The sequence below is a fragment of the Aptenodytes patagonicus genome, chromosome W (genome assembly GCF_965638725.1).
Source record: "Aptenodytes patagonicus chromosome W, bAptPat1.pri.cur, whole genome shotgun sequence".
Classification (NCBI taxonomy): domain Eukaryota; kingdom Metazoa; phylum Chordata; class Aves; order Sphenisciformes; family Spheniscidae; genus Aptenodytes; species Aptenodytes patagonicus.
The window spans coordinates 48,062,257-48,087,022 of record NC_134981.1 but is presented as its reverse complement, the minus strand read 5'-3'; the positions used below and the strand labels follow the sequence as shown (position 1 = coordinate 48,087,022).

The 24,766-nt window shown below is 43.5% G+C and overlaps 1 protein-coding gene across 1 annotated transcript in view; it reads left to right on the top strand.

The window, feature by feature from the left end:
• Positions 1-24,766, top strand: part of LOC143172029 (UV excision repair protein RAD23 homolog B-like) — a 105,208-nt gene that overhangs the window by 64,846 nt on the left and 15,596 nt on the right. The window contains exons 5-6 of the mRNA XM_076361249.1: positions 542-597; positions 16,118-16,245. Of these exons, the coding sequence (XP_076217364.1) occupies positions 542-597; positions 16,118-16,245 (184 nt within the window). The remainder of the gene's footprint in view (positions 1-541; positions 598-16,117; positions 16,246-24,766) is intronic.

The window sequence follows — 24,766 nt, the reverse complement described above, 5'->3', positions numbered from 1 at the left end:
TATGGCATATCACCAACATTGCTAATCGTGTGTAAACTGCCCTTGGCCATTCCTGGCCTCCTGTGCATCATGGTGCACAAACTGCTGTGTCTGTTAACTGTACTCTAGGGCCAGCAGTTATCTAGACCTCTCCCTAGTACCTGCTGAAAAGGTGCTTGACTCCCTAATTAGGGGTCAGCTGGAACCAATGCTTCAAGCACCCTTTGATCAAGGACAGCTGACAGAGCTCCTTAGAAACTTAGAGCTTGCTAGAAGTCACAATGTCCTGGAGCTATTCTCACCTGGTAGTAGATACTCTGAAATTCTTTCAAGAGTTCTTAAACCATTCCGAAAGATCAAGAAGATCTCAAAGCAGAGCTCAGAAACTACTGCCTCTGTTGGTTGCATTCTCATATTAAGTCATAGATAGATCTTTTATGAAAGGGATATTGATTTTACAGAAACAAAAGGAACTGCCTACAGAGTTATAGCTGCTGCTTCTGTTTAGCAAAACAGTTTTCTGAAGTTTTGTAACTAACATTGCACTTTTTTTTTCTTGCAGTACAACAGGTGATATTTCTCAATCAAATCTTTTTGAGGATGCTACAAGTGCACTTGGTAAGTGTCTTTTTTTTTTAAAAAAAAATGTAGTTGCCACTTCAGTGCAGTGGAAACAAATGAAGGATTAGCAGATGTTGACATTCTCTACTATATCTGTCATTCCTAAAGTTATAATACAGATAGATTTATTCTGCAGTTAGATGACTTCACCCTACATACTGCTCTCTGGTTTAAGGAGTGACTCTCTCCAAATGTATATAACCAGTTCCCTTTTGGTTCTGACAGTTTAAATATCTTTGTTTCTCAGGGAAATGAACCAGGTAAAAACAATGGGGTATAATTCAATTGTAAATGGACTTCGTTGTTTGGAAAAAAAATATTTATTTAAAAAAAAATCTGAAATTCTGTCCTTTGGTCATTCTGCTGTATATGGGATTGCTTAAGAAACCCTAGGCTCCAATTACTGAAATGATCTGGGGGTGTTTTGAGAGGGTGGCAAACTGTGGCACAGGAATTTTGGGATATGGGGGTGTTTTCCTCTCTAAGTAAATATTAAACTGTATATTTGAGCAAATGCCTAACCTGTTTCAAAGAAAGATTTGTACTTCTTATGTGTGTTTGTAGGGGATATATTGGAGGCAGGTGTTATGGTAAATAGCAGTTGGGAACAGCAATCCTTAACCTGGACTGGCAGTAGCCACTGGATTTAGTTATAAACAGATCTTGAAATATACTGGTTTAGCCTTTTTGTCCCTTAAACCATCTTTCTGCCTTTTTTAGCCGATACCTCTCTTCAGTCATAAGTAACTGCAAGTGCAAACACGCTAAAGGCTTCACTAATCATTTGTAAAACCTTAGTGGTTGAGATGAGAATATTTGTGAGGAAAACTTGAATACTGACCAACAAGTTGAAATAAGCTGGTGGACTTAGCTCAATAGTTACATTAAGGGATGAATAAAATAAATATTTCTTTGTTTTGTTGTTGTACAGCAGAAAAGGCTCATCCTATTTAATATGAATGTTCTTTGATTTGTTGATGTTACGGAGTTACTGAATCCAGCAGTCTGATAGAGGCAAGACTGACACAGCTCCATGCCACCAGGTTCAACCAGTAGCTGAGAATATGTTCCCAGTAGGGATACAAACACACACACGTATATACAATACACATGGCTGGCCCCACAGATCAGCACAGACAGAAACACTCAGCACTCACACAAACAGCACCAATGGCCTCATCCTGTTCCCCCCTCTCTGGCTATTCAGGATAAAAGTCCTGTCACCTGACGCTATGGGGATAGACAGGTTCTTTTGGGGATCCTTGGCAGAATGATAGAACTAAGTTGTAGTTACAATTAAAGCTTTATTTTTGTTTTTTAACAGAACTTTATGATTAGCATGGCATAGAATTTTATGATCAGAGTAGCACAGGTTTTCTATAAGCAGAATCAGCATAAGGACAAAATTTTATAGAACAGCTTAGTTTATGGTTTCTAATCACATGGACCCTCTGTAGATTGGGTCAAATCTTAATACTTGGCTTGCTGTATCAATATAACAATCATAATCTAGACTCAAAAAAACATAAAAGAATACAAGTGGCTCACTCAGTCCTCAGAGGAAGCAGATGATGGTGGAGGTGTCCCTGGCTACCAGGTTTTGCTGCCCAGCAGCAGCTGCAGTCTAAGTCCTAGGACTTGTAGCTGCTTGATTTTTATAGACTGTGCTCTGTGTGCTGCTATGCTTCCCTGTTCTGATGGGGTCATCAACAACACCTGGTTGGCCAGGTGCCTGGGACCTTCAAGGCCTGTAAGGAGAGGAGTAGAATCATAGAATATCTCAAGTTGGAAGGGACCCATAAGGATCATCGAGTCCAACTCCCTGCTCCTCGCAGGACTACCTAACACTAAACCATATGACTAAGAGCGTCATCCAGATGCTCCTTGAACGCTGACAGGCTTGGTGCTGTGACCACTTCCCTGGGGAGCCTGTTCCAGTGACCGACCACCCTCTCAGCAAAGAACCTTTTCCTAATGTCCAATCTGCACTTCCCCTGACGCAGCTTCATTCCATTTTCTCGTGTCCTATCGCTGGTCACCAGAGAGAGGAGATCAGCACCTCCCCCTCCGCTGCCCCCCTTGAGGAAGTTGTAGACTGCAGTGAGGTCACCCCTCAGCCTTCTCTTCTCCAAGCTGAACAAGCCAAGTGACCTCAGCTGCTCCTCCTAAGTCTTGCCCTTGAGGCCTTTCACCATCTTGGTCGCTCTCCTCTGGACACACTCTAATAGTTTGATGTCCTTCTTATATTGAGGCGCCCAAAACTGCACACAGGACTCGAGGTGGGGTCACACCAGTGCAGCATAGAGTGGGACAATCACCTCCCTCGACCAGCTAGCTATGCTGGGCTTGATGCACCCCAGGACATGGTTGGCCCTTTTGGCTGCCAGGGCACACTCTTGACTCATATTCAACTTGCCATCAACCCAAACCCCCAGATTTCTTTCTGCGGGGCTGCTCTCCAGCTTCTGTACGTATACCCAGGATTACCCCATCCCAGGTGGAGAATCCAGCACTTGCTCTTGTTAAATTTCATAGGGTTGGTGATTGCCCAGCTCTCTAGTCTGTCCAAAACTCTCTGTAAGGCCTCTCTACCCTCGAGGGAGGCCACAGCTCCTCCTAGTTTAGTATCATTGGAAAACTTAATGTACATTTGATTCCTGCATCCAGATCATTTATAAAAACATTGAAGAGAACTGGCCCTAAAATTGAGCCCTGAGGAACCCCACTGGTGACTGGCTGCCAGCCTGATGTAACCCCATTTACTATAACTCTTTCAGCCCGACCCATCAGCCAATTGCTCATCCATCATATTATGGACTTGTCTAGCTGTATGCTGGATGTTTTGTCCGGAAGGATACTGTGAGAGACAGTATCAAAAGCTTTGCTAAAATCCCAAAACCCCACGTTTACTGGCTTCCCTTGGTCAACTAGGTGGGTGACCTTGTCATAAAAGGAAATTAAGTTAGTTAAGCAGGACTTTCCCCTCGTGAACCCGTGCTGGCTATGACCAATGGCTGCATTGTCTCTCAAGTGTTTTTCAATAACTCCCAGAATGACCTTCTCCATAATGCACTGAAGTGAGAGTGACAGGCCTGTAATTACCAGGGTCTTCCTTCTTGCCCTTCTTGTTGGGACAACATTTGCTAGCTTCCAGTTGACTGGGACCTTTCCAGACTCCCAAGACTGTTGAAAAATAATGGAGAGAGGTCCTGCGATGACATCGGCCAGCTCTTTCGGTACCCTGGGATGAATCCCATTCGGCCCCATAGACTTATGTGCATCCAGCTGGAGCAGCAAGTCTCAAACAAGTTCAGAGTCGGCTGGGATTTTATTATCCCCCCCAGTCACGGTCTTCCAACACAGGGCTCCGGGGGTCCCAGGGCCCATCATCGGTGTTAAAGACAGAGGTGAAGAAGGCATTAAATGTTTCTGCTTTGTCTACGTCCCTATTTGTGAGGTGACTGACCTCATCAAGTAATGGACCAATGTTATCTCTGATCCTCCTTTTGCTGTTAACATATTTTAAAAAGCCTTTTTGTTGTCCTTCACAGTGCTGGCCAGCTTGAACTCTAATCGAGCTTTGGCCTCACAAATTTTCTCCCTACAGTGGCAAACAGCATCTCTGTAGTCCTCCCGTGTCGCCTGTCCTTACTTCCAATGTCCATACACTTTCCTTTTCTGCCTAAGCTCTAGAAGAAGATCCCTGCTCAGCCAAGCCAGCCTTCTGCCCCGCTTGCTTGACTTCCGCCTGGTGCCCAAGAACCTTGAGGCCAATAGGGAGGGGAAGAAGAAATCTGTCTGGTGCAAAGGACCTTCAGGGCCTGATATGTGATCAGCTAGGTCACAGAGAATGGCTGTTTGCCCTATAAAATGGCATTAGTTATGCTAAGCATATTACCAGGGGTCAGGAGCAAGGGGTACTGGTCACAGGTCCGGTAGTGGGAAATATAGTGGTATAACTGGACCCCAGATCACAAGATCAAGTAGCTACGACAATGCATGTGTCGACCCACCAGTAGCGGAGGAAGGGCTGGTCTGTGGCCTCTTGCAAGGGCTCAACCTGTATAAATCTATGGGCCCGGACGGAATCCATCCCAGGGTGTTAAGAGAAGTGGCTGACATTGTTGCAAGGCCACTGTCTATAATCTTTGAAAAGTCGTGGAGATCAGGGGATATCCTTGATGACTGGAAGAGGGCAAATGTCACACCCATCTACAAGAAGTTCCTAAAGAGGACCCAGGAAACTGCAGGCCCATTAGTCTCGCTTCAGTCCCTGGGAAAGTAATGGAACGAGTCCTCCTAGAAACTATCACAAACCTAATGAAGCAGGTGATTGGGAAAAGCCAGCAGATTTACCAAAGGCAAATCATGCCAGACTAACCTGATCACCACCTACAACAAAATAACATCTTCTGTCGACATGGGGAGAGCACTGGATGTTGTTTACCTGGACTTCAGCAAAGTGTGTGACACTGTTTCCCACAGCCTTCTCCTAGACAAACTGGCAAGATACAGACGGGATGGGTGGTATGCGAGATGGGTAGGAAATTGGCTAACAGGCGGCACTCAGAGGGTGGTGATCAATGTTTTTTGCTCAGGCTGGCAGCCTGTCACAAGTGGGGTCCCCCAGGGATTGATACTGAGCCCCACGCTGTTCAACATCTTCATAAATGATCTGGACGATGGGCTTGAAAGCACCCTCACCAAGTTTGCTGATGACCCCAAACTGGGTGGTGAGGTGGACACATCAGAAGGGAGAGACATCTTGCAGAGAGACCTGGACAGGCTGGAAGAGTGGGCTAGCAAGAACAGTATGAGGTTTAACAAAGACAAGTGCATGGTCCTGCACCTGGGATGACATAACCAAAGAGCCCAGTACAGGCTGGGATCTGTGTGGCTGGGGAGCAGCCTTGCTGAAAGGGACCTGAGGTTCCTGGTGGACAACAAGCTGAACATGAGTCAGCAGTGCGCCGCTGCAGCAACAAAGGCAAATCAGATTCTGGGCTGCATCTGCAGGGGCATTACTAGCAGAGATGGAGACGTCATCATCCCACTTTACTCAGCACTTGTCAGGCTGCACCTGGAGTACTGTGTCCAGTTCTTGTCCACACAATTCAAGAAAGATGTGGACAGACTGGAGAGGATCCAAAGGAGGGCCATGAAGATGATCAAAGGGCTGGAGAGCCTGCCCTATGAGGAAAGACTGAAGGAGTTAGGTCTTTTCTCCCTGGAGAAGGGAAGGCTCGGGGGGACCTCATCACAGTATTCCAGTACTTAAAGGGCGGCTACAAAGAGGACGGAGGCTCTCTTCACAAGGAGCCACATGGAGAAGATGAGGGGCAACAGGTACAAGTTGCACCAGGAGAGGTTTCATCTCGACATAAGAAAGACATTTTTTACAGTGAGAACAATCATTCACAGGAACAACCTCCCCAGGGATGTGGTGGAGTCCCCATTGCTGGAGGTTTTTAAGATGCAATTGGACAGGCTGCTAGATAATCTCATCTAGGCTCCCTTTCCCACAGAAGGTTAGACCAGATAATCTTTTGAGGTCCATTCCGACCTGGGCTGTTCTATGATTTTATATAAACAGAATGTGGATCCCTCCAGTAGTTGGGCTTAGACATGTATTCCATCCAGTAGCTGGCCCCGGATCCTTGTTCTCCCACAGAGACAGACAGAGAGAGCAATATGGGTCAGTCTGTCAGTTTACCCCCAAACCTGATATCTCTCTGGTAGCTGGCCTGGACCCTCTTGTCCCTCCAGTAGCAAACTCCTCCAGATGCCTCATCCTCAGGGACGGATGGACATGCACACGCACCCCATCACCACCATCACCTCCCAAGCCACTTAACCTACTTGCTGGCTAGTCTGGCTTGATTTTCACTAGCAATCATGCAGTCACTCACACCCCCACACTCACTCCAGTTGCTGGCACACACATGCACACAGAACAGGGAGTGCTTCACCCAGGAAAAGAGTTAGAAATGGAATTTAATAATAAGATGGGAGAAACTGCATTGATCAGGCACAGAGCATGGCCCGACAAGCATACTGACTGTTTACACATGACCAGCTCTTCTTATTCCCTAACTCCTCTATTTTCCTACACTTACGCCTCCCCAAATCACCTAGATCCATCCCTTTCCCTGCCTTTGGTTCCTCCCCTAAACATCCTGTAATGCTCTTCCCCCTGCATCTTATAATGTGTCCCATAGTGCTAGGTAGTAACCCCCTCCCAGTCTGTGAGGTGCTCTGAAGAGCTGTTCCTGTTGACTCATTGGGATGAGTTACCATCCTGGCCTATGGGGCTGAGGCCTTCCTGGGAGGGGCCAGAGCAGAGAGCTTATTTCTTTGCCTGGGTTATTAGGGTTCCCTCAGCTGTTGTTGTGCCTCTGTGCTCTTTTGTGGTTGTGGAGACAAGCTTTTTATCACATAACCTATCAGTTTCTACTTCTAGTCAGCTGTAGTAAAGCTAGAACAGTTTGGAAATAGGCATAGAGTGTAATTTTCTGGATAAAATTATTGTGATGATTGTAACTGAGAAAACTTTCTAAGGTAATAGGCATAAACTATGGTTCTTATTGTTTACAAACTGGTTTAAAAAGGAATTTACTTGTATAAATTGGTGCAGCTATAACTAGAATCCCGGGTATCCTGATCAAATTACATTCTTACACTGGGCTCTGGGCTATATTGTATGAGGACAGTTTTATTAAAAAAAAAAAAAATTTGTTGGTTTGTTTTTTTTTTTGGGGGGGGGGCTGCTGGTGGTGATAGTGGTCTAGTGAATCTGCTGTGTGTGTTATAGGAAGATCAGCATGTTTGGCAATTTCTAATTGTATAGTTATTCTCTCTTTCACTAGAGCAGCCTAAATTCCCCTTAGGCTATGTCTTGATGGGACAAGTATTGTTGTCTGACAGCATGATGAACTGGATTGGAGAATTAATTGAGTTTTACAATACTTGTTAAAAGGGGGGGGGGGGAAGCAAAACAAAGAAACCAAAACAGGAACAGGATCAGTTAATCAGCAGCCCCACAAACAATTCTAACAGCATGATGCAAAGACAAGGAATAAGGGGAGATGAGGGTATGCTTTAGTTAATGTTGCAATAAACAAAATGCTTTTTAGGCTATTGCTTATGAATATGTAGAGCCAAATAGGACTCCATATCATAACACCATTATTGTATAGTTCTTAAGTTATTCCTCTTAGTCTTGCTTTAATGCTACTTATGCAGGTAGATTGTGTATAGGCTACAGGTGCCTAAATTGACAGGATTTCCTTAATACAGCAGCCTGTATAGAGTAACTTGACCTTCTCTTTTCCATATTCCCTTTCACTATGCTTTTCCCTACCTCTTATAGTGTTCTAGTTTGCATTTGAATTATATTAGTAGCGTATCAAAGAAAAGTGTAAGAAGTAACCAATCAAATCGGAAGTTATTCCTTTGGCTATTTAACTTGATTAGCTTTGTAGCTATAGTAAGGATAAACTATTAGTGTGTAAGGAAGTATGTGAGCAGTAAGTTGATTAAAGATTGGTCTATTTGCACAATAGTTCTTGTTTTCTGTTTTTCTAAAGAGAAGTATAGAATATTTACCTTTAGAGCACAATTTTTTCCCCAGAAAAACCCTGCAAAGATTCATGTGAAGTGGTTGATCTGTTGTTTGTGTCTGTGTGCATACCATTTTTTAAACTCACTTCTGAGTTATTATTTTACAGTTAAAATAGTAAACACACAAATACTGAAATTATATTAGTTAACTAATTTATTTTTATGGGTAAATGTACATGCATCCTCTACTTATAGAGCTATTTTGCCACTAGCTCTTGAGTATATTTCAATTGTATTTATTATTTACAACATAGTGATTATTTATGAGCATCCTTAAGAAAGCAATTTAACTTATAGCATGCTATGTTATTGAATCAGTGTTAGTTTTGAGAGATATGCCCTCTCCTTAAGGTTGTAAAATGTGAGATTTTATTTTAGTTGTGACTTATTTATTCGTTCTCTGAGCAGAGTTAGCAATATTTCCTTTATTTATCTGTAATCTGCTGTGGGTTTTTTTAAAGGTAGTTCTAAGCTGTTTAATGTCCTGCTACTAACCTTCTAATGTTATAGCATCAGTAGTGTGATTCCACCGAGATCAGTACTGCCAGACTTAAAAGGAATCAAAATAGTTTAAGTGAAATGGCCAATTCTCTCTTTTCACTTGATGCTATTAATATCTAATTGGTCACTTAGACCATTACTAATAGAAGCGACTGTGTGTTGTCCTTAAATCATTCCATCTGCAGTGGAATGTTTGCTTTGAGTCCTCTACAGCATCTGCAAGTATGGGCCAATTTTAGCCTACTTGGGCCATGAAAGGGCAGAGTGGGGGAGGGTGGTGGTGGCAGCAGTGCTTAATGGAATGGGTATCTGCAGTCAGAGTGGCATGAGGTAAATGTTCTCCCTAGTTCTCATTGAAGTCTTCAGTGACTTTGCTAGACAGCTTGAAGTCTTCTGCTTATCTTGAGTTGATTCATTTAAAGTTGATTGAACAATATAGAATCGCAACTTGATTCTGTCTTGGAAAAAAGAGAATACTCTCAGACTTTGTTTCACACCATCATTTTCTTGAATACCTAGAGTACAGTAGAAGGGCTGCAGATGCCCAGGATCGATCACTGCGTGGGCCATGCTGTCCCATCATCCATTCTTGCCTCTAGTGTTTTAGTTGATCATGATTTTTACATGTTTCAGTAATTCTTTATGGGCTTCAGCAACTGAACAGTAATTAATTAATTATCATAGCAAGCCTCTTGAACTCTTCATCGTGTCTCTTTTCCCCTAATTCCAATTCTAAGAACATTTGTTTTACTTCATTGTGAATTATTCCTTCAATTCCAGTTTCCAATTGTTTACAACTTAATTTTAAACAACAAAAAGCCAATTGTACTATTACATAGACAACTACCATAACTAATAAGAAAAGAATAAAATATTTCCAAACCATCCTTCAGTGTTTGGTAACCAACCCTACCAGTAAAAAGGTTTTTCTTCCGCTACCTTATGTAAAATTTGTAATTGGTTTTGTATTTTGATTTACATCTTTTTCTACTTCCATACTCTGATTGACATAAAAGCAACAGGTATCATTAAGTAAAGTGCATACACCTCCTTGCACTGCTAATAAGTAATCTAGGGCCATGTGAGTTTGTAATGTTACTCGGGATAAAGACGTGATTTCTATTTGCATGGCTTGGATTGCATCTACTGTAGCATTTTCAACTTTCTCAAGAGAAGCTGAAATATTTATATTACCTTTTTCCAACTCTGATACTCCTAACCAGGGAAGGAAAGCTCATGCAAACTGGTGAAAGCCAGATTGTCGGATAACAAATGGATTCAGTACAGAATGTTTTTTATTTTGTTTCACTTTGGCCAATGGTTATGCATGGTATAAGTTGATAGATTTTTAATTCCAAAGGTTTCAGGGGATAAAATTCCCAGAACACAGGTATCACACCATTTAGGGAGTAAAGCCTTATAAGTATTAGGGCCACTTAACCAATGGTATCCAGGGATAAAGAGGGTGGGGATTAAAGGGTTTGGTTTTGATTGATTTCGGCAAGTGAGTGCAAGAGCGCTTTCAGTCTTATGGTATAGATTGCTAGAATCACTGGAACTGTGATTCCAGAAGTATTGACATTGGTTGGCTTCTCTTATTTCCCATAAAGGTTGCCTGGGTACTGCTTTGCTAGAGTTTAACAGGGTGATTTGTCCTTGGACGTCTATTTTTACCTTTTTATTTTCAATGTCTAGTTCCCAATAATTCAGACACTGAGTATCATTAGATTGGGTGCAAATTTTTTTCCATATCCTTTACGAGTGCTGTTATGTTGATCTGTGCAACTTTGATCGAGGAAAAAATATTGTTCTGTAGTACAATTGTAATATATAGCTGCATTACAGCTAGCTTGATTCCCTATAAACCAAGAGCCACAATTAGAATTTGGATCTGGTATTTTATAGGTACATAGTCCAGCTGTGGTTTGTTGGTGAACAGGGATAGCTTGTGCCTGATAGGCAGGTATGTTAAATTGGCCTTGAATGACAGTAGTATTCTTTTGCAGTAATATAGCATTGAGGGAAAAAGCTTTCCAATTATAGCTACTTTCTGCCTGCTGGGGACCATGAATTGCAGTACCAGCAGTTGGACTTGTTACCAGCAGTGGCGATAGCCTGCATCCATTGAATAGCTGTATTGTTTTTCCAACTATCAACTTGTACTAGTGCAAGGAGAAAACAAAATATTTTCCACTGCATGATTAAATTTTAGGGTGCCACCCCCACCCCCCCCCAAACAAAACAGAATGCAAACAATAAGAAATATGTTAATCCCTTGAGGAGCTTCTAAGTCCCAATAGTTCTCTATTATTGCCCACGGGTTAGTATCAGTCATTCTCTAAGGTCTTGGTTGATTGACCTTGGCTGGCTGCCAAGTGTCCACCCAGCTGCTCTCTCATTCCTCCTCCTCAATAGGACAGGGAAGAAAATAAGATGAAAAATTTGTGGGTCGAGATAAAGGTAGTTTAATGAAAAAAAGCAAAGGTCACATGTGGAAGCAAAGAAAAAAAAAAAAGATTTATTCTCTACTTCCCATCAGCAGGCAATGTCCAGCCACTTCCTGGGAAGTAGGGCCGCAGTACGCGTAGCGGTTGCTTTGGAAGACAAACGCCTTAATAACAAATGTGTCCGTCTTTCCCCCCCTCCTTTCTCTTAGCTTTTATTGCTGAGCATGACATATGGTACGGAATATCAGTTTGATGAGTTTGAGTCAGCTCTCCCAGCTATGTCCCCTCCCAACCTCTTGCCCACCCCCAGCCTGCTGGCCTTTGTGGGTGGTTGGAGAGACAGCCTTGATGCTGTGGAGCACTGCTCAGCAGCAGCCAAAACATTGGTGTGTTATCAACACTGTCCTAGTGTTACCGTAAGTCGGCAGATGAAAAACTCTCTAAGACTCAATTTGGAGTTTTAGAAAGCAGGCATTCTTTATTGCGGTGCCGGGTGCACAGGGGATCATTCCAACCTAATGTGCGCGCCGAGTTGTTCAACTCCAGAAGTTATATACAATTAGAATATACATATTCATTAGATTTCCTGGTAATGATTAACATATTCATGTTACTTCCTGGAACTCATCAACATATGTAAAAGTCTTTAACGCATGTGCTCTTATGTTCATTGGTGGTCGTCAATAGTCTTCCTCACTGTGTCCTTTTGCTCACCTCTTCAATTTGGCGTCCTTCAGTCTGAGTCATTCTTGTCTGTCTTAAAGGTTAACTTTAAAGGTTAACTACTGATGTATGGTTTGCCCTTGTTCTCTCCTATTACTGTTACAGGGTGTTACATATACTTCTGAGCACTGATGCTATCATTCCCTCCTATTCTTTTGAGGATCTGGAGCTATACTTCTGAGCACTGATGTTATCACTAGCTATAAATACAAATGCAAAGCACAGCACTATATGGGCTGCTATGGGAAAAGTTAACTCCATCCCAGCCAGACCCAATACATATATAGTAATTCTTATAAGTTAGTATATGATTAGTAATATAAACTCAATGCAAAACCCCAGAGCCATTTTGTCTGCAATTTGCAGGGAGCTGTAAATCACTCCAGGGAGGTTCACTGCAGGGTATTTCCTGCCTCTTGGGTAGTACTACTAATTGTAGTACAATTAGTGCGAAGTGATCAAGTGAACAATAGCCTGAAACCGGGGTGGGAGAGAAGCATTTTGATCAATAGGAGTCTGCCTATCTCTCCTTTAATATCTTCTCGAATATCTCCTAGGGAGAAATCCCAGGGCACATCAGAGGAGCTTGAACAACCCCATCTCCTCAGCAGCTGTATGGGGTTAGGAGGTGTCTCAGTTTCAGTTGATTGACCCCACCTTCTTCATCCTTAAATATCCAATCTCAGTCAGTAGTGGTTGAGTAGTTAATTTAGAGCATATGCAGTATGAACTGAAACATTTTAAGCAAAAATGTTTGCTCCTTGGTTAATGAATCTGATATCTCTGGCTCCCTGGCGGGGCGGAGAGGGTCTGAATGTTATCTCAGCTCCTTCACCAGACTGCTGCTACTGCTGCTGCCTTAGCGCTTAAATTCTATGGTGGGGGGAAGCATGCAGGATGGCACTGAAACTGTAACCTGACCCGTCCCCCCCATGCCTGAATTGTTGTCATTCTTAAGGGCAGAATCCAGCTCCTTAGGGGAGGAAAAAGTAAAAAATCATATATCTCCTTGGATCAGGGACTTATCCAAGCATCCTTGGACACAAGGACCTCTTTTGCCACTGACAGTCATACTGGCTGACCCTGGGTTGTCCTGTCCAGCCACCACTTGTTTACAAGCAGTAAGGTATGCGTTTGTCTAATGACAGGAGCTACAAGAGATTTATGTTTCCACTAGGTACGTTATTTGCAGAGTTAAGTGATGATTGTTCCCCTATAATTCACCAGTTTTCTCTGTAACACTCAGTTCTACTACTCGGCTGCATCAGGTTTAAATTTCTGTAAGCTGAGGCTCTTCCTTTGCAACTGTGCATTTCCCTTTTCTACCTGATTCTTCACAAATTTGAAAGTTCGAATTATAGAGAGCTCAGCCTTAGTCTGATTCTCTCAGGTTTCCTCCTGCTCTATAGCCAATATCGTTATCTATTTAATAGGTGGAAGTGATCTGTTACTTACAGGAGGTCTTGTACATACTCTGATAAGCCTCTCTTTTCATCCCCCAAAATTCGGGTCACTAGGCCTGCAGTTGAGCCATTTACACCTTCTGATGTTCTGTAAACATCTTTTTTCCCAATCCAAATCTTCCAATCAACCCAAGAATTTACTAGCACAGGTCCCGGTTGAGTGCCTGCATAACACTCTAGAAGGTTGGTTACAAATTTAACGCTGTAGGCACATTAGCGAAGGATCAGTCTCCCTCACATAAGGATTATACACAGGTAACCTCGGGAATACTCACAACTCAATCAGATCCTGCTGGCTACGAAACTGTTAAAGGATGTTAGGAGTGGCTGCCTCTTCCAGCAGCTCCAGCCCAGGACTCCTCCTGCCCAGCTGCTGGAGCCCAGCTTGGTGCCAGGGTCTTTGCCTAGTCTGAGGGATGCAGCTGCTGCTTTCCCGTTTGCAGGTTCAACCAGTAGCAAAGCTGAGCACGTATTCCAGAGACACACACACAGGACACTGACATGGCCAGTCACAGACTGCTACAGACAAGGTGCTGCCTTCAACAGCACCCACATATGGGACCCACATAAAACAGAAACACAGACAGCCAAGTCCCCTCCTCTTCAGCTGGTAGAGATAGAAGTTTACTAGTGAAAGCACACACAAGACACTCTCTAGATTCACAAGCACACACATATTCGTGGATCCCTTTGAGTACCAGCACAGACTCTTCTGTCCTTTCAGTACCCCTGCCTGGATTCCAGACCCTCTTACCTGCTTCACAGGTCTTATTTGTTGGCTGGTGCAGCTTGATGCACCAAACATGCACACACTTGTCTCACAGGCACTCCACATTCATGTCATACTCCACTTCAATGTGCATTTGTAAGATTTCACCTTTTCAGGCACAAGGTAAGCCACATTCTGTTTTGGCAACCACCAAGAGCTTTTTTTTAACTGTCCCTTAAGATGCTTTACTTGATCTTTCAATTATTTTTTTCCTGTAAGTCTCTCAAACTTCAGGTTTGGGATTCTGTTTTCCTTTAGAGGCCTCCTCATACCAATTTAAAAATGCATCGCACCTTAAGTGCACTATTTTATCTAAGTTAAGGTACCTTCTAGAGGGAATTGTTTTGAGGGATCATTTTTCGTCCAGAAATTCCATTTGTCTAAGTACCTTCAGGCTTTAGGAGAGTACTGTGTATACCTATAATATGCTGGAGTTCCCTTTGGGGGCAGCGGAACTTCCTTTGATTGTTTGGTTCCCATTTTCACTCATTCAGGGGAAACAAAGGAAAGTGAAAGGGAGCCTGTGTCGCCTGGATCCTCAGTGAGGCAGTAAGGCAAATTCACGGCAAAGAGGGATAAGCAAAGAGGTTCAGGCGTCCCTGAGAAGACAGAGCTTTGACTTAATCCTCTGAAAGTGATCAGCTGAGGTTTTCACCCCCAAGGTGACTATCTAGAACCAGAGACCAAATGGAAGGAGACAAGACACCCAAGGGGTCCTCCTGGTCACAAAGCCTAGCCTGAGTCCACTATACTGGTTGAGGTCAGGGTCGTCAACAACAGAACCAAAGGAGGCTCATACTGGACCCAGAGACAGGGAAGGGTTAATGGGGTCAGTCACACCGAGAGCTCACACCATCTTTAACTGCTAGGGCTAGTTGCCCCTTCCCAGCGGGCAGCCTGGGTGGCTGATGGATACCCCAAGGGTCTGCCCCTAAGTGGCAGCAGAACTCAATGCCTAGCTCTCAATAATCACCATTTGCACAGGTTCACTCATACCATATTGATACCAGAAACCAACCCAGACTTTTCCTGACCTACCTCTCCTAAATTTTACCGAATTGTGATTGTTCTTTCCTCTTTTAGCTGGCAATTTGATTCTGAACTAACCTTTATCAGAAGTTCGGATTCAGCAGTCTCAGCATGCCACAGGAGCCTACAGACAACCCTTGGCCGAAGCCCCAGTAGGGATTTCAAAAGGTCCTGTACCTTTCTGAATGGTGCCAAGGGGTTTCGGCAGGGAGCAGTCTGCGGTCCTCCCAGGTAAAGCAGGATATGTGAATCCGAGTCATGGCACCAAATTCTGTCACAGAAATAACCAGAATACAATTTAGATCAGGTCAGAACAGAAGCAGTTTATTACTATAGCTATAGGAGAGAACACAGAGCAGCAGAGAAATGGACTCTGCTGATGTGAACTCTTCTTTAGCACAGGGACTAATTTATCATGAAGGTTACACAGTGATTATTGTTTCAGGAGGCAGGGTGAGAGTTCGATCAAGAGGCCTACTCAGGCCTTAGCATTTCTACTTCCACAGTTCTCGCTTATCGTTGGTCATCATTCTAACTATGGTGTTAAGTCTTTATTTGAAAAACCACAATGGCTGATGGCAATTTGACACTCAGATTTCTGTCTTGAGGGCCTAATGTCCAACTTTACGCTGCAGGAGGCTTGTTTTTGTCAGGAATTGATTAGCAGTGAGTATGCCCTTGATCTTAGATGAAAATTATTTCAATTATTAATATATAGAGTTTCACAAATGTTCTTTCTTTGATAGAAGGCTGCATTGTCTTCTGTCCCTGGTACCTCTACCCTTCCAATTGTATGTATAGTGAAAGCTCTAAATAAACTTGAAACTAAATTAGCAGAACCATGGCAAGTTTAATATGAACTGTTTTCTTTTACTCTTGAGTGAATGCTTCAAATTTAGAGTAAAAATGGCATTTGTCAATTAAAATTTGTGTTCTTTCTCTCCTGTAAAATGGTGATCTTCTAGTGACAGGTCAGTCCTATGAGAATATGGTGAGTGAGATCATGTCAATGGGTTATGAACATGAGCAAGTAATTGCAGCACTGAGAGCCAGCTTCAACAATCCTGACAGAGCAGTGGAATACCTCTTAATGGTGAGCAGCTTGTTTTATCTACACTTTTCTTTCACTTTTTTCCTAATATAAGAGGAATTTTGACTTTGAATTAGTTGATATTTTGAACATTATGCCGAGGCCAACTGTATGAGGTTCAACAAGGCCAAGTGCCAGGTCCTGCACTTTGGCCACAACAACCCCATGCAGCGCTACAGGCTTGGGGAAGAGTGGCTGGAAAGCTGCCCAGCGGAAAAGGACCTGGGGGTGCTGGTCGACAGCCGGCTGAACATGAGCCAACAGTGTGCCGGCAGTGTGCCCAAGAAGGCCAATGGCATCCTGGCCTGTATCAGAAATAGTGTGGCCAGCAGGAGTAGGGAAGTGATCGTGCCCCTGTACTCGGCACTGGTGAGGCCCCACCTCGACTACTGTGTTCAGTTTTGGGCCCCTCACTACAAGAAGGACGTTGAGGTGCTGGAGCGTGTCCAGAGAAGGGCAACGAGGCTGGTGAAGGGTCTGGAGAAGAAGTCTTATGAGGAGCGGCTGAGGGAACTGGGACTGTTTAGCCTGGAGAAAAGGAGGCTGAGGGGAGACCTCATCGCTCTCTACAACTACCTGAAAGGAGGTTGTAGCGAGGTGGGTGTTGGTCTCTTCTCCCAAGTAACTAGTGATAGGACGAGAGGAAACGGCCTCAAGTTGCACCAGGGGAGGTTTAGATTGGACGTGAGGAAAAATTTCTTTACTGAAAGAGTGGTGAAACATTGGAACAGGCTGCCCAGGGAAGTGGTTGAGTCCCCATCCCTGGAGGTATTTAAAAGACGTGTAGATGAGGCGCTTAGGGACATGGTTTAGTGGGCATGGTGGTGTTGGGTTGACGGTTGGACTCGATGATCTTAGAGGTCTTTTCCAACCTCAATGATTCTATGATTCTATGATCTGTAAGAGGAAGAGAAGTTCACAAGGGAACAGTAGCTATAAGCAGGGCACCTGGAAGACCTGGGGTAGGGATTTTTGAGGATCCTAATGTTTTATTAGAGGAAATACTAAATTCATCCTTAGCTGCTTCTATCACTTTTTTTTGCTTTGGTTATATACATAATCGTACAAGTCAACAAAGAAAGTATGACCAGTCTGAATAATATGCTGTAACTGTCTATAGACAGCTCAAAGAATGATTCTTAATTAAAATTTGTGACCTTTGTGACAGTAGTCACTGCATTTTTATAGTAGTATCTGTAAGGGCATTTTTAACCTTATAGTTAATCTTTATTACTGATCATTTTCAGTGTTCTCATTAATATACTCTTTGGACAGCAAGATTTGAGGGTTTTTTTTTTATTGCTGTTAATTTAAATATTGTTTTTAATTAAGTCATCTGGGCAAGAAACAACTTCTCATTGGAAAGTATATTCTTAAGCCTAAAATGAACTTTCTTTGCTTGAAAGGAAACGAAGAATGGCTATGTTACCATAAGTCGGCAGATGATGAACTCTCTAAGACTCAATTTGGAGTTTTAGAAAGCAGGCATTCTTTATTGCGGCACCGGGTGCAAGGTGGAATTTCCACAAATTAAGCACACCTATGGCTAGATCACTGTTACATTTATACACAAAAATTATAAGGTAGTACACTCCCAGTTACAATGATTGGTTAGTGATTTACATATAATTATAATATCAGATGTGTCATTCTCTTCTGTTACTACGCTTGCGCGGGGGAAGGGTCTTCACCTGGGCAAGGGTCTTCTTGACCTGTGGGTATGTCTTTTAATATTATAATGAAGACAGTTCACTTCAGGATACCTTAAAAGTAGGTTTTGTTGCCAAGTTGGCCAGCTAGATATCTACCTTGCCAGGTTGTCAAATGACTCATCCTATATACAATAGAACCTAGGGGCTCTGGTTATGGTCCAGAGAATAAGGACTAAGGCTAACATGGTCCAGAGAATAGGGATTTCAAGCAACACAGCCTCAGATAACAAGTAGCACAGCAACCCATACATAACGTTAACATAGAGGCTAACTTCTTAAATCAAGATGTTCTTATAGTTGCTTATTTCACAAACAAACACAAAATATAGAAAGATTCAGTAAAACTTAAGATAATCTTCAACAGCTGCAGATCAGTAGGAATCTTGTTAGTTGGTTTTGTATCTAAAACTTTGCCTTTTTTTCTCTCCTGCATTATATTCCTGCATTGTATTTCTTAATCTGCTAAGCTAATTGTAACCTTGGGAGAATAGATCTAGGAATTCAAATGCACAGATGCTTGTTGTTTAATCAGTTTTTCCAGTGTGTCTAGTTTTGGTTATGCTCAAGTTAATTCTAGTATACCACTTTGTGTGAGTCAGCACAGGCAGGGCACAGGAACAACCACAAAACCACTGCTGAAATGCAAAGAGTAAATTGATTTTCGTTACCTCTCCAACCAGGGGATCCCCGAAGCAGCACCCAGGCAGAGGCAGACAAGCGAGGACGCAGGCACCGCGGAGCTCGGTCCTTGCTAGAGGAACGCTGAACCTGCTGTTTGCACCTGTTTTTCAGGGATTCACGCAGGCGTAGTTTACCACTGTGCTTTGATCTTTCCCGCAGCAGGGCAGGAATCTCAAGCATGTTCGATAGGGTGCCTCTAAGTCTATCACAGGCCTACATTATCTGAACACAGATGTTCTACTTGTCACACACACAAGGATAGACAACAATTAGAATGATATATGTATTTTTTTACACCCCAGCTGCAAGTCACTTGAGCGTGTTTAAAATCCTCTTCGCCAATCTTCCGTTATTTTCCCACACACTTCTTTATGTGTTTTTTCTTTTTCCGAATCTGAACTTGATTTAAATTCTTGAAAGTGATTATTTTGCAGGGGGAGTAGATTAATGATATATGCAGATTGACTTTCCAGTAGATTGATATGAAAACCATGACCTCAAACTCCAGTTATGAAACTACCTTTTTAGTAGTAAAATTTTTTGTAAATAGTTACAATGTTGAGTCACTGTGCTTGTTGTTTACAAAATACAAATTTTCAGGACCATTAACCTTGCAGGTTTTAAACCAATGGAAAATGTATTCAGTAAGTAGATTTGAAGAGTCTAGTTCATAGAATCATAGAATGGTTTGGGTTGGAAGGGACCTTAAAGATCCTCTAGTTCCAACCCCCCTGCCATGGGCAGGGACATCTTCCACTAGACCAGGTTGCTCAGAGCCCCGTCCAACCTGACCTTGAACACTTCCAGGGATGGGGCATCTACCACCTCTCTGGGCAGCCTGTTCCAGTGTCTCACCACCCTCACAGTAAAGAATTTCTTCCTAATATCTAATCTAAATCTACCCTCTTTCAGTTTCAGCGCACATTGCCAGCTCATACTCAGTTTTTCATCCACCAGTACCCCAAAGTCCTTCTCTGCAGGGCTGCTCTCAATCCACTCATTGCCCAGCCTGTATCCACATTTGGGATTGCCCCGACCCAGGTGCAGGCCTTGTTGAACTTCATGAGGTTCGCACGGGCCCACCTTTCCAGCCTGTCACGGTCCCTCTGGATGGCATCCCTTCCCTCTAGAGTATCAACCACACCACTCAGCTTGGTGTCATCCGCAAACTTGCTGAGGGTGCACTCAATCCCACTGTCCATGTCCCTGACAAAGATGTTAAATAATACTGGTCTCAATACGGACCCCTGAGGGACACCACTTGTCACTGGTCTCCACCCGGACATCGAGCCGGTGACCACAACTCTTTGAGTGTGACCATCCAGCCAATTCCTTATCCACCGAGTGGTCCACCCGTCAAATCCATGTCTCTCCAATTTAGAGACAAGGATGTTGTGCGGGACAGTGTCAAATGCTTTGCACAAGACCAGGTAGATGACGTCAGTCGCTCTTCCCTTATCCACCAGTGCTGTAACCCCGTCGTAGAAGGCCACCAAATTTGTCAGGCACGATTTGCCCTTAGTGAAGCCATGTTGGCTGTCACCAATCACCTCCTTATTTTCCATGTGCCTTAGCATAGTTTCCAGGAGGATCTGCTCCATGATCTTGCCGGGCACAGAGGTGAGACTGACTGGCCTGTAGTTCCCCAGGTCTTCCTTTTTTCCCTTTTTAAAAATGGGGGTTATGTTTCCCCTTTTCCAATCAGTGGGAACTTCACCAGTCTGCCACGACTTTTCAAATATGATGGATAGTGGCTTAACAACTTCATCTGCCAGTTCCCTCAGGACCCTCGGATGCATCTCATCAGGTCCCATGGACTTGTGCATGGTTCATGTGTCAGGTTCCTTAGATTGTCTCGAACCTGTTCAAGAGGAAAGCATTAAGGTTTAACAAACCTTTGTTGTCTGGTCTGGATGAAGATTGCTCTGACAAATGAGACTGAATAAGTGAAGTCAACCAGCAGTTATATGAGATTAACCAGAACCTATACATTGTACTTACTCCCCCAAAAATACGATTTCATGAGAAAAAGTGTTTATATAGCTGTTCTGTAAGCTGGTAGCAAGACAGAGCTACCACAAGATTACATCACTAACAACGCTTTTTTTTTTTTTTTTTAAACTTGGGTGGAGGGAAGTTTAGTAGGTGGATCAAGCCAGATAAAATGCTAACAGGGAGAGTGACAGGGAAAACGTGCACTTGTATCTCTGACCTAAATATGGGCTTAAAGTTTTAGGTGTGTTATATCCTGGTATGCTTCTAAACTCTGAGATAAGTCTTGCCTGGAGCATTATACAGTTTTCCCTGTTTAGATGTAATCTCGATACAGTAGCTTTGTATTTGTCTTTTCTGTTAGGTTACAGTAATATATGTATCATGTGTAGAACATACTATAGCAGCAGTTCTAATCTGTATTAACTGCCAGTAAATTCTATACTGAATTTATCAAAGGTCTTCATTGTTTAGTTATGTTAAAACTATCTGGTTCCCTTTTCTCCCCTCTTCCCCCAGTGATTAAGTAGTTCCCTGTGGTGGGTTGACCCTGGCCAGCAACTAAGCTATACACCCACACAGTCACTTGCTCGCTTCCCCCACAGTAGGATGGGGGGAGAGAATAAGAAGAGCAAAAGAGAGAAAACTCATGGGTTGAAATAAAGACAGTTTAATAAGCGAAGGAAGGAGGGGAAAAAAAAAAACAACCACAAATGATGCAAAGGAAATCACTCACTGCCTCTCACAAGCAGACTGATGCCCAGCCAGTTTATGAGCAATGGCTACCTTGGAAGACAAATGCCTCCCCCCCCTTTTTTTTATTCCTGAGCATGACATCATATGGTATGGAATATCCCAGGACACTTGGTCAGTTGGGGTCAGCTGTCCCAGCTGTGTCCCCTCCCAGCCTCTTGCCAGCTCTAGCCTACTTGCTGGGGGGGGGGGCAGGGCACAAAGTGAGATACAGAGAAGTTTGCACAAGGAAAACTAAACAAAATTAAGTTTTTACATCATTTTTATGTATTTTTAAAATTATCCAAATCCTGAAAACAGAGGCTTTTTCATATTTTCAACCCTGATATGGAAGAAACATGCTGAATGATGGGCATCACACCCTATCTAGAGGAAGAAGATTCAAAGAGCCATTTTCTTACATCTCTTTATCTTCCAGCCAGCTAACTTATGTATTCTTCAATCAGCCATATGGTGTCCATAACCTCACCATAAGCTCTATGTACTGTGCTTCCGTTGGCTTAATATAACTTCATTTGCATTTACCTCACTATAACAAAATTATAATGTTGTATTTATTTGAACATTCTCATGTCAAATACATTAGTACATGAGTCAAAGTAAGTTTTTCTTTTTCTGTGTAGTAAAATGTACTTCAATGCAAACTCACACATTGGGAGATGCTACCTAGCTAGTACAAACTAGATATCACAGAATAGTTGAGGTTGGAAGGTACCTCTGGAGATTGTGTAGTCCAAGCCCTCCTGCTCAAAGCAGAGTCAACTAGAGCAGGTTGCCCAGGACTCTGTCCACTTGGGTTTTGAGTATCTCCAAGGATAGAGACACAATATCTCTGATCAACCTGTTCCAGTGTTTGACAACCCTCACAGTGAAAAAGTTTTTTCTTCTATTCAGGTGGAATTTTCTGTGTTTCAATTTGCGCCTATTGCCTCTTGTCCTGTCAGTGGACACCACTGAAAAAAGCCTGGCTCTGTCCTCTTTGCACTCTCCCTTCAGGTATTTATACACATTGATAAGATCCTCCCTGAGCCTTCTCTTCTCCAGGCTAAAAAATCCCAGCTCTCTCAGCCTTTCCTCATAGGAGAGATGCTCCAGTCCCTTCATCATCTTTGTGACCCTTTGCTGAACTTGCTCCAGTAAGTCTATGTCTCTCTTGTCCTGCAGAGCCCAGAACTGGAGACAGCACTCCAGATGTGCTGAGTAGAGGGGAAGGATCACCTCTCTCAACCTGCTGGCAATGCTCTTCCTAATGCAGCCCAGGATACTGTTGGCTGTCTTTGCAGCCAGGGCATGTCGCTGGCTCATGTACAACTTGGTGTCTTCCAGGGCCCCCAGGTCCTTCTCTGCAAAGCTGCTTTACAGTTGGTCAGCCTCCAGCATGTACTGGTGCATGGGGTTATTCCTCTCTAGATGCAGGACTTGGCACTTCCCTTTGTTGAACTTAATGAGTTTCCTGTCAGCCCATTTCTGCAGCCTGTTGAGCTCCGAATAGCAGCACACCCGTCTGGTGTATCAACCACTCCTCCCAATTTTGGATCATCAGCAAACTTGCTGATGGTGCATTCTGTCCCATCATCTGGGTCCCCAGTATTGGAATGTCCCCAGTATTGACCCCTGGGGTACACTACTAGTGACTGGCCTCCAGCTAGACCTCTTGCCACTGATCACAACCCTTTGAGGCCAGCAGTTCAGCCAGGTTCCAATCCACCTCACTTATCTAGTCAGCTTGTCTATGAAAATGTTATCAGGAATAGCATCAAAAGCCTTACTAAAGTCAAGGTAAACAACATCTACTGTTCTTCCCCTCATCCACTAAGCCATTTGCCTCATTGTAGAAGGCTATCAGGTTAGCTGAGCACAATTTTCCTTTGGTGAAACCATGCTGACTACTCCTGATGATTTTCTTCATGTGCCTGGAAATGGTTTCCAGGATTAGCTGCTCCATCACCTTCCCAGGGATCGAGGTGAGGCTGACCGGCTTGTAGTTCCCTGGCTCCTCCTTCTTGCCCTTCTTGAAGACAGAAGTGACATTTGCTTTCTTCCAGTCCTCAGGAACTTCCCCCGATTGCCATGACCTTTCAAAGCTAATTGAGAGCTTGAGTCTGTCTTGTCCTGGGGGAGCCAACACTATACGCAGTATTCTAGATGTGGTCTAACAAGTGCGGAGTTAAGGGGATAATCACTTCCCTTGATTTGCTGGTTATGCTCCTGTTAATACAGGCCAGGATGCTGTTAGCCACCTTTGTGCCAGGGCACACTGCTGGCTCATGGTCAGCTTTCTGTCTACCAGGACCCCCAGGGCCTTTTTAGCGGAGCTGCTCCCCAGCCAGTCAGTCCCCAGCCTGTATCGTTACAAGGGGCTCTTCCTTCCTTGGCAGTTGTCTTTACTGAATTTCATGTGGTTCCTGTTGGCCCGTTCCTTCAGCCTGCCTGGATCCCTTTAGGATAGCAGCTCTGCCCTTGAGCACATTAACTGCAACCCCCAAATTTGTGCAAACTTGATGAGAGTGCACTCTGTTGCCTCTTTCAGGTCGTTAATAACAATGTTAATCAGGACAGGTCCCAGGATAGACCCCTGTGGTACTCCGCTTGTTACTGGCCTCCAGGTAGAGTATGACCCATTAACCACTACCCTTTGAACCCAGCCATACAAGCAGATTTTTTTAAACTATCTGGTTGTCCACCCATCCAGATCATAATGTCCTGACTTGGATACAAGAATACTGTGGGAGACAGTGTTGAAAACCTTGTTGAAGTCAAGGTAAATGACATCCACTCCTCTTCCCTTGTCCACAAATCCAGTTATTTTATCATAGAAGGCAATCGGGTTAGTCAGGTATGATTTACCCTTGGTAAATCAATGCTGACTGTTCCAAATCACCACCTCCTTCATCTGCCCAGAAATGGCTTCCAAAGGGACTATCTCCATGATTTTCCCAGGGACCAAAGTGATGCTCACTGACCTATTATTGCCTGGATTGTTCTTTTGGCCTTTTTTGAAGATGGTGCAACATTTGCCTTTGTCCAGTTATTGGAGATCTCCCTGACTTTTCAAAGATGATGGAGAGTGGCCTTGCAAGGACATCAGCCAGTTTTCTCAGCACCCTTGGATGCAGCCTTTTGGGTCCCATGGACTTGTATAGGTTGAGTCCTCACAAGTAATCTCTGACTCGATCCTCATCCACTGCTGGCAGTTGACATCCTTGAACCCTTTCACTAAGTACAGAGGCCTGGGAGAGCTTGTTGGTGAAGCATGAAGCAAAGAAGGCATCGAGTACCTCAGCCTTAACTGTGTCCGCTGTCACTAAATCACCTGCTCATAGGCCCACGTTTTCCTTGTTCAGCCTTTTACTAGTAATGTAGCAGTAAAAGCCTTGTTGCCTTTG